This window comes from Lycorma delicatula, chromosome 6 (assembly GCF_047948215.1).
Source record: "Lycorma delicatula isolate Av1 chromosome 6, ASM4794821v1, whole genome shotgun sequence".
NCBI classification, from domain to species: Eukaryota; Metazoa; Arthropoda; class Insecta; order Hemiptera; family Fulgoridae; genus Lycorma; species Lycorma delicatula.
Window position 1 is genome coordinate 102907052 of NC_134460.1, and position 18308 is coordinate 102925359.

The 18308-nt window shown below is 27.9% G+C and overlaps 1 protein-coding gene across 4 annotated transcripts in view; it reads left to right on the forward strand.

Moving 5' to 3' along the window:
• The window catches only part of scat (VPS54 subunit of GARP complex scat), a 126091-nt gene that overhangs the window by 66302 nt on the left and 41481 nt on the right, over positions 1-18308 (forward strand). For all 4 annotated transcript variants that reach the window (XM_075368233.1, XM_075368232.1, XM_075368235.1 and 1 more), the window contains exons 7-12: positions 3080-3179; positions 3799-3941; positions 5817-5946; positions 12956-13225; positions 14885-14994; positions 16948-17097. In XM_075368233.1, the coding sequence (XP_075224348.1) occupies positions 3080-3179; positions 3799-3941; positions 5817-5946; positions 12956-13225; positions 14885-14994; positions 16948-17097 (903 nt within the window). The remainder of the gene's footprint in view (positions 1-3079; positions 3180-3798; positions 3942-5816; positions 5947-12955; positions 13226-14884; positions 14995-16947; positions 17098-18308) is intronic.

An 18308-nucleotide genomic window follows, 5' to 3' on the forward strand; every position in this document is an offset into this window, starting at 1 on the left:
TTCAATTGAGCCTCTGTAGGTTTTAGTTATGAAGTAAAATTATTTAAAAGATATACTCCTATCACATTTTAATAGCATAGGTTTTAAAATATCATGATCCTTGCTAAGTTACTGATTAAACATTGTCAGAAAAAGGTTTGACTTTTGTTTGTATGTTAATTTTTTAAACAAGTCAGTATTGTGCAGTACAGGAGTGCCTAATCAAAGAACACTGAACAGTGTTCATGAATATTTTAACCAGTAACATGTTAACCATAGTAATAATAATAATAATGCATATTTTTTTTTATAACTTTACAAAATTCATAAATTATTAGCCATAGAATATTACTGCTTAAATGAGATAAGGTTGACCTTTTTATCTCATTAAATTACAACATACCCTGCATAAACATTTGGTTGCGTGCGAGTTGGTGTTTATCTAAACTAGCTAATTTCTACTTCAAATTATAAGTAAAATAAATAATTTATGTATATATTCATCGTTTACATACATATGCGATGGGTACATCCTAACACACATTAAATATATCTTAATGTAAATTCTAATAAAAACTTCAGGCTCTAATTTCAGTAAATCAAGAATAAATGAACTGATATTAATATTCTCTTTTTCAACATTAAACAAAATAAAATGTAATCCAAATGACACCAAAACCCTTTATAAGTTTTGCTTAAAACTTCAATGAATCCAACACTGAATTCAGTTAAAATAACATTCAGCCTAATTACATTATTTTTTCGACATTTTCTTTTAACTTATATTAAATCTTTTTTTTTTTTTAGATTATCTGCTACATAACATTGTTTAATGTTATTTTTTGTGTCCTTTCTCTTTATGTCCAATTTTTAAATCCTGTCAAGCTACCATATAAAAATATTAGTTATCTGCTTTTTACTTATTCCAGCCTTTGTCTTTCTGAAATAGTTTTTCCCTTTACATATCCATAAATAAACTAAACTTTAATTAAAAATAAGATATATTTGATACTTTGCATATTACTCTGACCTACTATCTCTTTCAAAATACTTCCCTTTACTGTTAATTCACACTCCTAGAATTTTTTATCTTGAATTAATTCACTAAAGAAACTAGTAGAGAAGATGTAATGTGGGAAAATGAAAATGGAAATTTTGTAGCATATAAAAAATGCCATGCCTGATCGAAAAAAAGCAAAAATGCTACCACTCTTCCACAATGATTGGGGGGGGGGGGGGGTGGCGATTTTACTTTTCAAGATTGATTTTAGTTTTGCAAAAAGAAAACAATTTACAAAATCAATTTTCAGATTAGAATAGTAAGAGAGTCGAGTAACAACAACTGTTGTATATTTTCCCAAAAACTCATTGCCGAGGAATAGTGCATGAACAGGTGAAGAACCTATAGTTGACCAACACCTCTTGAGTGCATCGTTTTCACAGACACTCAGATTCTGCATCACTGATAAATAGAATTCCTTTTTTTATATTAATTTTGCAGGAAAAACTCCTGATGAATAACAGGAATATAAAGTAAATAACAAGACCTTATCGTCAGAGAAACTTTATTATGCTGTATTTTGCTTGAGCTAATGATTTTTCCATCTTCCTTTTGATTGGTTTCCATGTCATAAATAATTCACCCACATCTTGTCACTTATGACATTTTTAAAAAATTTTTTTATTACTATTTCACCAATCCAAAATCCTGACTGGCAACAATGTAAACTTCTTCGGTAACAGTTGTGACATAAATTTTGCTGTAATATGATGTGTATTCAAATGTTTGAGATTATTAAAAAAATTCCCATTTCTTGCAACATTTCTCAAACAATTGGTTGCATGTATTTTGATAATAGAGTTCATTTTCAATCGGTTTTCAAGACTAATTCAGATTTTATTGTTTTCAATTGTTATTCTACGTAGTTAGAAACAGTTAAGAAATTAATCATATAATTTTACATGGTTCATTCATTTTGCTCAGTTACTTTATTGAACATTTAAAAATGTGTGATATCACTACATTTTTTAAAAATAATTCAAATAAAAATGAAAAAGATACATATTCTGCTTATTTAAATAATACAGTGTATTTAGTGATGAGACAAATCAATAGTGTGACAACCACATGCTAAATTAATTCATATTTTATTACTAAGAAAAAAATTGTTATTTGAAAATGTTAAAGGATTATAGACATTGGAAATTATATTCTAAATAGAGAAAGGGAATTATTGGCTTTGGAGAATCCTGCACTACTTTTCCAAGAATCTTTTATTTTTCCATGAAGTAGTTCATTGTCAACTGAAAACAACAGTTAAATTAGCCATAAAAAGTCAGTAGTTTTATGGAATCTGAGGATGTAGCAAAGTACATAGCATCTTGTTTACTGTTTATGAGCTTGTTCCAATTAATCTTGACAGTAAACTTCTGCAGTTCAAGGTGTATTTTATAAAAAGAATATTGTTTCACTTTAGGATTGTTTTTTAATTACTATAAATCTTGTTAATTTATTTCCGGATGATTTACTTTTAATCATTATAGTTATTTACAATATTAATTAAATATAGATTCAATCATTTTTTAACATTTTGAATTGTTCTGTTATTTGCCCAATATATTGTTTAAATATTTTTTTTTTTTTTGTAATGTATGAAAACGGCCTTCCCTGACCAGAACTTTTTGGATGAAAGCCTGAGATGCCATCCTTCCACCTTGGAGATCAGCAGAATGATATTTTACTAATTAATTCATTTTTGTATCTATAGGGTAATTCAATTTTAACTATTTTGTTTTTTAAAAAGTGGATTTCATAGCATGTGCAAAAAGCTGAACCTCTCCAGATTTCAAGCCCAGTATGGATCAAAATCAGAAATTATTTCACTTTGCAAAAGAGGTCATCTAGTAAGTATGTTTACTGTTTAAGAGAAAAATACTTATTATTATAATGTCTTGGCTGTGCAGTAATTAACAGTTCTTCACATTATTAGCCAACAACCTGTTGAGCTACAGTAAGTCATTAGGTTAGAAGAAACACTAATAAATGCTTAAATAGTATTTTATTTACTTTTCACAACATACCTTTATTCTTCTGTTCCAGAGAAAAAATACGTAGTATAGATAATGATTTAGTTAAAGATCCACTTTTAATAATGAGATCTGAGAGAACAAGACGGAATCATCATGTAGTGTTAGAAAAGGTATTAGTTTCATTTTTTAATTAGTTATAGTTTCAATTTGTATATTTTTAAATACTGTGTTTCTAATTATTATATTAGCCTAATTTGTAATGTTTTCGTATGTTAGGTTCTAAATTCTTTAATTTACACTTTTAAATATATGATAATCCTTTTCTAAGAGTAATGATGTTCATTATGCAGTCTCTCTGGTAAACAGAATGAAGATCATAAATGATAATTAGTTCATTTGTAGGACCTTGTATTGCCTGCATTTTTGAAGAATTAGCATACTGATGTGATACATAATATATTTGACTCTGTGAAGTAGGCATCAAAACCACTTACTATTCTCTTTCTCTGGTATTCTCATTGTATAAATGTATTCTTGCAAACATCTACGACTTTCTTGTCATTCATTTGTGTTTTATGTCTAATTGCTTACAACCGTTAGTTTGTATATTCAGATATCCTAAAAAATTATTAATTTTGAAACAGTTTCTGTTTTATCATTTTTCTGAAATGGTTTGATAATTATGTTGTACATTAAGAAATTTTATTATTTCTATCTATGTTATGTTATGTTTCTATTATGATACTCGAAGTAATTTATTTTGTATGTAATTTCTATTTTGTATTTTAGCTAAAATTAATGTCTTCGGTGCTCCAAACACAGCCTACTATTCAATTATTATTGTCAACACCAGATTATGTTGCTGCATTAGATCTCATTTATACCACACAAGATTTACTAGCACAGGAATTGGCTGGTGTACATAGTTTTAGGTAATTTTATGTTAGTTTCATTTATGTTATTAAAAGTATTGGTTTACTTATAAAATTTAATTTATTCTATTGTGATTATTTATTTAGTTTTATTATATTTGATGTTTATTTCTGACATAACCAGTAGACTTATTTCTTCCTTGTTATCTTTATATATTTTTTTTATTTGATTGTTACTTGAAAAATCTTCCTTATGCACTCTATTTATTGTCATATTTCTTCATTGTTTTTACTATAAGAGTTATTGTGGCTTGTAATGATATATTTTCATAAGAATATGATTTTTATTTATTCCTTAAAGTTAATTTAAACAAAGTTCAATCAGTAAATTATTTATTAAATTGTTTTTTTTGAATGTTTTTATTTTTTTCTGTTCACAAGCGTTTTCACATATGTACCGTTTCATTAAGATGAATATGATAATAACATTTTTTTTACATTATTCAAGAAGAATGACGCTTGTTTCAGTCACAGATTAGTAAATATATTTACAAATTTAAAAATGATAATATAAATATATATTTAAAGTGATAATTGGTAATTGATTATTTATGAGAGGTAAAAGCAGTAATTGAAATTTAAAATTCAATCTGTATTCTACAGCCATGATGCGATTCACTAAATTATTTTATTAGTTTTAATTGGTTATATTATTTTAATTAATTTTATTAAGCATAGCCTGTTGGTATTAATAACTAAATTATTATTTATATAATGGAATAATGGCATAAAGTTTTTGGATATAAGAATTAATAAAAATTATAACAATTACAAACTTGATGTTGACCTATACAGGAAACCCACTAAACAGGACACCATAATTGATTTCATCCTTGGAATCAAAAAATTTTAATAAAATAAAATTAATATAAGAAAATTAAACATTGAATTAAATAATATTAAAAATATAGCCATAACTAATGGATGTAATGAAAACTTAATAAATAAATTATATAGTAAAGTAAAAAAATTAAATTTATATAAAAGATAATATAAAACTAACAAATAATAATAATGGATATACTAAATCTGAATCCAATATAAATTACAAAAAATTCAATAAAATATTTAAATATTTTGAATTAAAAACTGCATATACAATGAATAACAAAATAATTTTATAAACAGCAGAGATCCTACTAGAATAATAAAACATAACAATAAATTTAATTTAAACAGGGTGTATATAGTTTAAAATGCACAAATTGCAATGTGGAATATATCGACTAATCAACCTTTTTCGATTAGAATTAATGAACACATTAATAAAGGAAATAAAGAAGGATCCAATTTTGCTAGACATATCTTAGAAGATAAACATAATTACAACCTAGATAATTTTATTATTAATATTCTTGAATATTACAATAACTTTCATAAAACAAATGTTATAGAAAAATATTACATATACTTAAAAATAAAAGTTTAATAAATGAACAAACAAAATTTGAAAATGATGTATTATTCAAATAAATATTAAACAATAATTTTGATTCTTAGATTGGTAATACTGCTTCATACTAATAAACATAACAATTGAAACCTTCATACTGACATGACAGATAACGTTAATTTTATTTTACCTTTTGACAATCAATTGTTATATTTATATTTTTATAAAATTTAATTTAGTATAATTAATTATATGTGAAGTAAATAATAATTATAATGTATAACACATCATTGTTCCTGAGGATGGATTAATAATCCGAAAGTGCTTGAACATTACTATTAAAGATTGTTGGTAAGTGGGAATACTTATATAATATTTTAGTTCTTTTATTTATTTATTTTTAGTACATAATTATATTATTTATTAATTTTTTTTGTATAGATTCATTTTTTATTACTGTTGTTTGTTTGTTTTTGTTGTAGACATCTAAGTTCAGAGTTAAATGAAATGGTTAAAGTTATAGATACATTAATGGCTGGTGAATTTGAGAGATACGCAACTGCAGACTTAAACAGGCCTTTATTGGAATCTGAAGCTACAGTACTGGAAGGGGTATGCTAATTTTTGTTTTTAATTACTGTAAATTCTGAAATATAGTCTATTTAAGTTAGTTTTTATTTATGTAATATGTTTACTATACTGAAAAGTCTAATTATTTAAATGCAGATGATCAGCTAATTATAACAGAAATCTGATATTGGGTAAGTAGTTTTTTTATGGGGCTTGATTAAGTAAATTAAGGTAATGCTTTAATTTTTCTTGTACTGGAAGGAGTGACATTATTGCATTTGCTGATCAAATTATTTTGTTACGTACTTTAATTGAAATTCAACAGACATATGTGTGTGTTATATCACACTATACTATGAGACATATATGTCTACAACTGTAACATATGATGTAGTTGGGTTTATCTGTATGAGCTGTGATCAGGAAATATTCCAAATTTTTGTTTTTCTAAAAAAAATCTTTATCTATTCACCAACATTGATTTTGTCACCTTCAAAGTATTTCCATTCCAATATAATACAATCTTGCCAGCACTTCTTGCAATCTTTGAAGCAGTTCTGGAATACAATTTTCGGTATGGTATTTAGCTTCTTCAGCATTTCTGTCTTTATCTCTTTAATGTTGGGAAAATGTCATCTTTCATCTTTTCATGGTTCTTTACATTTTTGGGATTAAGAAGAAGTCACAGGGGACTTTGGTGAATAAGGATATTGAGGCATCGTAACAGTGTTGTTTTTAGCCAAAAATTCATGAATAAGCCGTGAAGTGTGAGCAGGTCCATTATTTTGGTGCAGTTACCATGAGTTGTTCCACCACAAATCCAGACATTTTCATCAGATTGCTTCATGCAAATGGTGTAGAATTTCCAGGTAGTACTCCTTATTAACCGTATGACCTGGTAGCAGGTATTCTTACACTAAGCCATTGAAATCAAAGAACACTGATCAGAACCTTCACATTCGATCGAACTTGATGAGCTTTTTTTGGTGTTGGCTCTTCAGGAAGCTTGGTAAGGATTGGGCCTTAGTTTTGACATTTTACCCATATGCCCATGTTTCATCACAAGTTATGACCCATTTGAGTAGGTCTGGATCATTATTCACTTCATTCAGCAACTCCTGAGCAATGTTCATTTGGCACTGCTTTTGGTCAAAATTGCTTGGCATAAACCAATATGAATACATATGATGATATGCCAACATCATCAGCAACCTCTCTGATAGTCATTTGGAAATTGTCCATAATAATTTTTTTCACTTTTTTGACGTCATCGGTTGTTGATTCTTCAACTTCTTCACAGTTCTCTTGGAAATGTTTGTACCTTTTGTAAATGCTTGTTTTATTAATAGAAGAATTGCCAAAAGCAACATTCAACATTTCCAATGTTGAATAAATCTAATCAAAATGTTGTGGGTCCTGTTTCCTTTTATAATAGCTACATTTTATTCAATTATTGCATGTAGTAAGAATTTTTAATAATTTAAGTTCCAGTTCTGTTCATTTTAAATTAGTGTGAATAATGTATTTTCACAAGTGGAGAGTGGAGGAAGTGTTAGGAGAAGACCAATTTGGTTTCAGGAAAAGTATAGGGACAAGGGAAGCAATTTTAGGCCTCAGATTAATAGTAGAAGGAAGATTAAAGAAAAACAAACCAAAATACTTGGCGTTTATAGACCTAGAAAAGGCATTCGATAACGTAGACTGGAATAAAATGTTCAGCATTTTAAAAAAGTTAGGGTTCAAATACAGAGATAGAAGAACAATTGCTAACATGTACAGGAACCAAACAGCAACAGTAATAATTGAAGAACATAAGAAAGAAGCCGCAATAAGAAAGGGAGTCCGACAAGGATGTTCCCTATCTCTGTTACTTTTTAATCTTTACATGGAACTAGCAGTTAATGATGTTAAAGAACAATTTAGATTCGGAGTAACAGTACAAGGTGAAAAGATAAAGATGCTACGATTTGCTGATGATATAGTAATTCTAGACGAGAGTAAAAAGGATTTAGAAGAAACAATGAACGGCATAGATGAAGTCCTACGTAAGAACTATTGCATGAAAATAAACAAGAACAAAACAAAAGTAATGAAATGTAGTAGAAATAACAAAGATGGACCACTGAATGTGAAAATAGGAGAAGAAAAGATTATGGAGGTAGAAGAATTTTGTTATTTGGGAAGTAGAATTACTAAAGATGGACGAAGCAGGAGCGATATAAAATGCCGAATAGCACAACCGAAACGAGCCTTCAGTAAGAAATATAATTTGTTTACATCAAAAATTAATTTAAATGTCAGGAAAAGATTTTTGAAAGTATATGTTTGGAGTGTCGCTTTATATGGAAGTGAAACTTGGACGATCGGAGTATCTGAGAAGAAAAGATTAGAAGCTTTTGAAATGTGGTGCTATAGGAGAATGTTAAAAATCAGATGGGTGGATAAAGTGACAAATGAAGAGGTATTGCGACAAATTGATGAAGAGAGAAGCATTTGGAAAAATATAGTTAAAAGAAGAGACAGACTTATAGGCCACATACTAAGGCATCCTGGAATAGTCGCTTTAATATTGGAAGGACAGGTAGAAGGAAAAAATTCTGTAGGCAGGCCACATTTGGAATACGTAAAACAAATTGTTAGGGATGTAGGATGTAGAGGGTATACTGAAATGAAACGACTAGCACTAGATAGGGAATCTTGGAGAGCTGCATCAAACCAGTCAAATGACTGAAGACAAAAAAGAAATGTATTTTATCTAGAATGGTGTTTTTCTGTACTTCGATAATAATATTTAACGTTGATTGTTTTTTCAAAAATATTCTTTTAAATTTTATCAGTAGATTATAAAATTTAGGTGAATTATTTTCCTTTTCTAAAAGTAATTAATTTTAATTGTTGCTCACCAATAATGTAATTATATTACACACCAATAATATAATTCCTTCTTTACTGCTACAAATTAAAAAAAAGAGTTATAAATATTATTGAAGAAAAAAGATTTAGAATATTTTTTAGAAAATAAAGGTTGAAAAAGAACAGTTCTATACTTTGATTCAAAGTGTTAGTGTACAGTTGACAGAAAATGTATTCAAGCATTAATACATAAAAATAATAAACAAATGAAATATTGGAAAGCAAATATGTGAAGTTACTAAATTAATAAAATCGCTGCAGAAAAATAAACACTTCAATAGATATCATTAAAAGTTGTTAGAGTAAATATTATGTGCATGTATTAAATAAAAATGCAGCAAATTCAGGAATTTTAAACATTACTATGTAAAACCTCATCAAAAAAATAATATTGAAAAATTTAAATTTAATATAAGAAAATCTGTTAATTTTATGTTAAATATATCAATTGCAAGATGTTAAACAATAATTTATTAAATGTGCTTCTGCAGAAACTTATTAAGATCTTAATACAAAATTATTATGCTGTGTTATGAAAAAAAGTGTTTTTGTTGTCTGACTTGAGAGATAGATATTACTATTTGTTAGGAACAGTAACAATGAATTTGAGCTCAGTATTCATCCCTGATCAAAATCAGTAAACAAAAAAAGATTTCTGCATATGTATTATTCAACTATTAGATTTTCTTTGTTTCTCAAAATAACTTGACTAGCAGCACTCTGAGTTAAGAAACATTTATTTTCATGTGGCCTGAATCCATATTTTACCTTAAAATAGTCTGCCCCCTATGCTAATCTTTTAACCTCAATATCTGACACATATATTACATCCTACATTCTCAATTATCTTTTTTTCTCTTTCTTTTATATTCCAGTTTTGTGTTTTCCACTACTATTTTTACCTTAAACAATTATCTATTGTTAAATTAACTAAACCTAAATGTCATAACATCTGGCCTAACCTGGCTCATAAAATTGTGCATGTATTAATTTAATGGCGTAACTCTTGATTGTGTTTTAGACTGCTAGTTTAAAATAATAATATGTCAGTTTTAATAAAGTGTTGAGATTCTTACAATTCATTGTTATAAAAAACTTGTAAGAAAAAATATTTAGAATATTGATAAAGGTAGCTGATAAGAAGTCTGATCAATGTTTTTTTTGTATATAATTATCTCTTGACACAGTGACTTAAGTAAGTCTATTATTTATTGTAGTCTATTGTATTGTGACTTAAGTAAGTTTTAATTAGTATCTTGTAAAACCTATTTTTCTGCCTTTTTGGCTGCAGTTCTTACATTTTGCAAAAACAAACGTGTTATGTTCATAAGTGCGTGCCATATCTTTGATATAGATTAGATTTTATTGTCACAGTGAAAGAATATTATGCTGTTTTAGAATATTTTCATTGAACAAATTAGCCAAAACAAGGAAGGTGAATAATATTTGGTGAAAAAATATCTTGAGTGATTTCTTGTTAGATTGTAAATAAATACCATTCAGACGATATCCGCATCAAAGTAGTAGCACTTTGGCCTTCAGTCCAGAGGGCTTGGATTTAAATCATAATCAGACATGGCATTTTTCATATGCTACAAAATTTCCATTTCACATTCTCATAGAAAAATCTTTAAGTTTACGTGCTGATAAAAAAAGTTTAAGTTTATGTGGTGATTAATCATAAAAAAGAGTTTTTAATAGTGAAAAATCCATTCTAAGAACATATGGAACAAATATATATTTTAATAAGTTTTGCATTCATATTTATGAAATAAATTAAAATACAACTTCTTCTTTTTTCTTATTCAGTATTGTATGTTGAATTGGAAAACAATCATAGTAGTAGTAATTTTTTGTTTAGTTTCCTGTAGCCTAAAATAATTCAGTTGTTATTAAATCATTCTTTCAAATTCTTCACTCAAGAAGAATCCAGAACCTGTTGTTCCTTTCTTTTTTTTCTGGACTATGAGTTACAATAGATTGTATCTTTCCTGATTTCTTATTATGTGGCCTTAATATTTAATTCATTCCTTTGATAATCATAATAATTACATCATTTATTTACCTAAAAACATCTACATGATTCACCCAAGAAACCTTTTAAAATCTATTAAACACATCAAAAGCCTTTAGTTTTTTATTCATATCCTCTGAAGGTCCAGGAACTCTGTGATGAAAAAAAAGTTGGAAAAATATTATAAGCTTCTGTAGAAAAAATACCTATGAGCTTTAGTTTTCTTTTTTGCTTAAAGGTGATATCAATACTGTTTTTACTATGGATATAACTGTTCTAGCTTTTTCTATTTTACTTTTGATTTTCAATGAGTGATTCCTGTGTAAATTTACCAGACTCCATAACCTTTCCCATCACAATGATCCGCGGTTGATTAGCGCTCTGCGAAAATATGTTGGTATCTGATTGCCTCCATTCATAGTCTTATGCTATCCTCTTGTGAAAAAAATTACAGTATATTAAAGAGATTTAACAGATTCTGACAAAAAAAACCGTTACGATTGGATATTTTTTTATGCCTGTAACAAGAAAAAATTGAAAAGTACAAAAATTACGATAATTTAATTGCAGAATTTTTTTTGCTCATTTGTACCGCGTTTTTTATTAGCAAATTTTTTTTTTCTTTGTGTTTATGAAACATAGTTTGCTGATTTTAAAAATAATACTTTCAAGCAAATCGGTTGAAAATTGGGCAAAATATGATGAAAAACCCGTGTCATTAACCACAGATTAGTAACATATGTTAGTAGTATAAGTGAAAGTAGATCAGAAAACTACGTTTTATAAAAATCCCCATCACTCAAAAGGCTATTCAGATTGACAAAAAACCATTTTTACTGTATACGGTTGTTCATTACGAATCGATGTGTATTACATGTTTACCAATATCATTTGTCAGAAAAGATATTTATAGACCTCAAGTAAAATTGACGTATTTATGATCACAAATTCCTTCTCTTTTTTTTGTGTGCCGTATATCATAATTTGTTATGTGTTTCAATACATCGATATGTTGCTAGTAAGATAAGCTATTTTTGTAAATAATAAATAAATTCATAATCCTCATAGCAATTATAATACATAAGTCACACAACACAAGCACATTTCTGAGAAAAAAATGGTCATATTCTTTCTAGTCTAAATAAAACATTTTACATCGTATAAATGTCGTTCAAATTGTGTAATAAAACTGATTCCTTTGTGAATATAAAAAAAAATAACCGACTTAGATCCCATATAAAATGATTTTGTAACAGCATTTTAAAACTGACGCCGCACATAACCAGTTCCAAGGCTACATGATCTGAAAAGGTTAAATAATTACCATTATTTATCTGGATTTTTGAGTTATGTAACAGAAGTCTCCCTTGACAAAATGATTTTTAATAACTTTGTTTTCCTCATATTCACTCTAGGATCGTACAATTTATTTACAGTTCAATACCTTGTTCAGAGCAGTTACAGCTTGTCCATGATGATTGTGAAGATGACAGTACCGTCAGCATATCATTTACTCAATTTCTTTTTTTACAATAACAAAAATCCCACTACCTGTTCGTATCAGCTCTAACTTGAATATCATTTCTGAATAAACAAAGGAGATAATACACATCCTTTCCTATTCTATGTTGGTCACCCACTTTTATAATACAATAGCTTCCATTCAGATATTTACAGTCTGATTCCAGTGAAAATTAACTACTCAAGTAAAAGGATTTGAAATCTTTAAAAAGTGTTTTTCGAAAAACAAGTCCATTGTTCAGCTGTCTATCAAAAATTTTAATCACAGCCTCTGTTTATCATTCTAGTATCAGTCGTAACATACATCAGGCAATCTTTCTAGCTTAAAACTGCTTGTTCTTAGCAGCTGTATTCCAGTAAAGCCGTTTAAGAAAAACACAAAAAGAAGAGTTGTTATTTTTAAATGCCATAGTTGTATTAAATTGTATTAATGTGTGATGTTTTCTAAAACTGTATTTACCTTCTAATGATGTTGACTTTTATGACTAATCTTTACATGAAATAATTTTTAAACAGTAGCAGGTTATCATAGAGAGAGATAAGAGTTTTCATGTAGTTTTTTGTTTAATGTTCCTGGTTTTTGTTTTTTTGTTTTTTTTTAAGGACAAATTATCTTGTATTGTGCTGGGTATGCTAAGACAAAGTAGTTTTGAATTTGTTGATGCATATCAACAAGAAACAGTAGCAGCGATAAAGGCAGCAGTGAAGAAAACAGGTATTGAGGTTGTTGCATCTAGTGAATTTGCTAATAGTAAAGTTTTAAACGATTCAGTTAGTCTGGAAGACCAGTTAAAAGCTCTTTCTGTTGAAGAATGGACTTTGTTATTAAAAAATGCAACGACTGATCTTCTAAGACTAGTACGTCGAGTCAAAGTAAGTATATCATTATTCATTTTTAAGTTATAAAATAAGCTTATAGTTCAAGTAAAAGCATAATAAATTGTTTCTTAGTTTGAAAAATGTAAATAACTATGCAGAATATATAAAATGAAATATGTTAGCAGTGATATTATGTACATTGGTAAAAAAAATCTAATTTTTAAACTATTAGATATTAGTTATTTCTGAGTATAAAAATGGAAATTCTAAATTATCTAAAGTAGGAAGCTACAATATCACATCTTTAAGAAGCATGAAATAATAGATGTAAAAACATATTTAAAAATACTTGGGATGATGATAATAATAATACTTTATTATAAAAATTAAAATGTATATATATGTATAAATTTTAATTATTTATTTTGTGTTTTATATTACTTTTTATATATTTTAAATTCAGATAAAAAATGATGGGCCACCAGTTTGACAATTTAAATAATACATATCAAGAGAAACTTTAGCTATACTTATTTCATAGCTATAATGTCTATAATCTTATAGGTTAACTTTCTAAACCATGAGTTTGTAATACTTAAACTACCAAAAGTGTATGGTAAAATTCTAAAGTAATCAGATCCAAATTTTTTTCTTTGATTTTTATGTTAAATTTTATTACTAAATTAGTAATATCATAAGATATAACTATATAACTAAAAATTGTAACTGATGATCTAAGGGCAAAAAAAGTCCCTCAGTATATATATTTATAAAATGAGTGTTATCACAATATCTGCTAAACTGATTTTTATAGATAAAAACAGAAATTGAAATATTTTAACATTCTTTGCGTAAGAAAACTTTTAAAAATTTCCATTCTCAAAAAGTTAGTTTCCCTGAATGTGATTAGTTATCCTGAATATGTGTCCATAATTATATATTATAATTATGTTTCTTTTATTTTGTGGTTACCCATTTGTCTAATTTTATAAATTAGACAAACTAGTCAATGGATTTAGGATTTTAGATACAATAAACTTCATGAACTGTTATTTTTGTTGTTTATTTGAAATATAAATTTATATAAATTCATAATTATATAAAATACACAAATCATAAATACACACAGTTAAAATTGAAAGTTATCTAGACGTGCATTTTCAGTATTTTCTTTCATTTTAATTCTTCAGGTTTCTAATTAATTAATAGAAAACAATTATTTTTTAAATTATTTTAAGCTTGTATGATTATTTTCCTAAAATTATAGGCATTTTTAAATGTAAACATGCACGCATGCACATGCACACACACACACACACAAACACACACACTTCTGACCAAATTGAACTGGCCTGGATGTTTTACGTTTGAAAAAGCCTAGAATTTGAGGTGTAAAACATCATGTAAATTTTTAAATTGAATTTAATACTTCTGGAGATCTAAAGAATTAAAATAAAAGAAAATACTGAATTTTGACTAAATTTTTATAAATACTTTACAATTCACAATCTAACCCAAAAAACTGTGTAAAAGAATCTTGAATTTATACTACTCAAGTTCCATACCATATTATTATCCATTTTTTCAACTTCTGTAATAAATTTATCATTAAAAAACTTATAAGTTTTCTTATTTAAATTTTGTTTGTTTGGAATAGATTTTGAAGTTGTAAGATTTTTTTTTACTTAATTTTTATTATTTTATTTTGTGCAGAATGCTAAAGATGTTATGCAGAGAGCTGCTGATGTTAGTGCTGGCAAACAACAATCAATGGTAGCTTCAACAGACAGTGAGATAACTGGCCAGCCACATCTTTCAGTTGTGTTAGTTGATATTTTTTGGATTATTTATTATTACTTTTTTTATACATAATTTTCAAATGTTTATTGATGTATTGAATTTAATATACAGTTTTTTTTTTTTTTTTTAATTTTTTATAGATTTATATAAAGAGAAAATTGCATATACTTCACTATACATGATTTCCATTGTTTTGAATTTTACTTTTTTTGTTTATTTAAAGTTTCTTTTTTATAAATTTCATTACCTTTAACAAGTAAGTAAAATTATATTTTAACCATTCACATCTAGAAGATCTGGCAAGAATTTATGGAACACTAGTATTATCTATTGCGCTGAAAATGTGCAGTTCTTAGTTGGGTGCACAAGGCTGTCTCCCTTCAGCTATGCTATGGTATAAGACTATCTCAGGTGGTGCTGCTGGCGTAGTGGTCAATCTTGTACCCCTGGATCTACTCTTTCAGAAGAGGAAGAAGATATACTGGGGTGCAGGTAAGGCGAATGTGGAGGCATTACTTGTGCACAGGTAGCAGAAGAGATGGAATCAGCTGACAAAAGGCAGATGGACCCATACACTGATCCTACGCCTCCAGAGATGGAAGCTTACTGAAACTTATGGGGGCTGGGTACAAGCTGACCAAGTTCCTTACCAGTCACAGATATTGAAATCCTCTGCACAGTGTGATTATTGCAGGAGGGAAGACACTGCAGAACACATGGTGTTTGTGTGCAATCGATTCCTGCGACATAGGGAAGTACACCAGAAAGAATTCGACATTCATACTCCAAAGAATATCATTAGGACTGTCCTAAAGAGAGTGATTGTAGCATATGGTGTCCTTAATGTTTATTAAGATTACCCAGAAAGAGATGGCTGAAGTGAGAAATTCCTCATAAATCTCCCTTGCGACTGTATTCATATGAAAGCAGGTCCAGCCCCAAAGTGGAGGAAAGAAAAGATCTGGCAAGAAGCCTTCCTGATTTGCCAAAAAGATTGAATATATCCTTATATTATCAAAATGCTATCTCTAAAGATTTTCATTCTCAGTAACTCTATGACACTGTGTGAAATTTGTATTGACCTGCATAGAATAGAGAATTTTCCTAATTTTTAAATGGTTATTATAAATAAGGTGTTTTTATAAAATTTTTATCCTACATCTTACTTCCTTATTGCATACTTCTACACTCTATTTCTTAATGTTATAACATTATTTGTAAGCATGTGCTGTCTCATTGGACTATTTATGAACTTTCAGAGCTGATTGACTTGCACATCAGTAACGCATAATTTTGATGAATGTGCTATTGTAATGCTATTCAAATCAAAGTCAGATTATATCCCTTGAATTTTAATCAAGAATAAAGAAAATAAATTCCCCTTTTATCAATACTAGACATTTTTTCTATTATTTGTTTCTTTTTCTGAATCAAATTAGTATAAATAATGTATTGTTTCAACACAGAAAAGGGTGTACTCTTATTTTGCTTTTTCACATCTGACACAGATTTTCTTATGGTTTTGAGGCAGTAAATTCACAAAAAGCACCAATTTAGAGTTGCTTTCTGTAAATGTTTACCATACAGCCAGTTCCTGTTGTGAACAGAGTGAAGTTGTCACTTGTAGAGCTGATGTTACTTGAATTTTGGTGAGCTTGACATGCTGATAACCCAACTATATAATCGGATTAATGAAAATGGCAACAGGAAGCCACTTTACTCTATACTTTCCCTAGGAAGCGTGGCACAAGGTATTTTTTATTTTTAAGGATAGCTATAATTTTTGGAAGTGACTTGTGACTCTTGTCAGAGTTACCTAAAACTATTATAGTTATGGCATTTAACATATACACATTGATTATACAATATAGTTTACACTTGTATCCTGTTTATTGTCATAGCCAGTACTTTTCAGATTTAGTGTTCACTTGTATAAGTTTATGTAATGAAAATAAAAACTTTATTTGAAATAATAGGTCTGAACCAGGGGAATGTTTCCTGTCATCAGAAGATTATTCAAGAGTAACTCATAAATTAAATTGTCTTCTTGTATCAACATGTCAGTATGCACAGGAACGTTGCGCTCAGTTATTATCTAGTCGATCATTGGTTTGGCCTGAAGAAAAGTGAGTGTTTTAGTTTTTTCTTTTATTTAAAAAATATTTTACATTCAATGCTCATTTATGTTTACATAAATGAGCATTTTTCTTCTTGTGTTTTTTCTCTCTTTTTATTTACTGAAGAATGATACAAGGAATCACCTTAAATATCAAGAATGTATACATTACAAGAGGTCATCCAGAAAATAAAGAAAATTTTGTGTATTTGTATATGCATGTAACCTCCTACCAGTGATTTGATTATTCAGAGAACTGATGTTTATTCCTTGATGTATTAACTAAGTCTGAGCCAAATTTCTGACTATAAGTATTGTATCATTCTAATTGTGTCATTCTTATTTTATCATAATAAGCTTATGAATGAGTAAAGAGAAAATGGTGCCTATTGTTCAATGAAGAAAGATTGCATATTCACTTTAAATATCATTATGGACAATTGTTTCTTTTGATTGAAGAACTGAAGCCAAAAATTTATTGAAATGAATAAATAAGTGAAATTATTAAGAGAGGTAGTTCATTCTTCATAACTAACTCATTTCCCTAATTTTGAAATGTTTGTTTCATCAAATTTTCTTGAACATTTTAACTACAAAAATATTTTTTGTAGATACATTGCTAGATTTCTATTTAAAAAAAAATAAGAAGATGGAATTGTGTTAACATTTCTTGACTGGTATAAGCAAGAAGGTAATGAATTTCTTAATCATTTTATTATTTGTGATCTGTAATAGACTAGTGATGGTAACTCCTTTTATTATAGTGGCATCATTCAGAAAACTCCTTCAAAACCAAAGAAATTCAAACAAATGGCGAACATGGAAAGTGAGGCAGGGATTTTCTGGGATCAGGATCATGCCTCCTTGCTGATTTTATCCTAAATGAAATAATAACAAATTCACATGCTTACCTTTTATTTCATCTAGCTTTTATCAATTAAAAATCTGGTCTATTTCAGGTTGCATTTTTTATTTTGTGATAATGTTTACCTGCAATTGGCTACTTAAGTGCTGCTTCAGAAATTTGGTTAGAATGTTCTTAAATATCGCTCCGATCTGACTCCTAGTGATTTTCATTTGTTTCACAAACTATTAGAATTTTTTGGCAACAGTCATTTTTTTTAAATTGTCAATAAGCGATCAATTAATTTAAGATTTCTATTTTGATGGATAAAAAACTAGTGACATGATATATAGTATAATTTAAGTGGTAACTTTGTG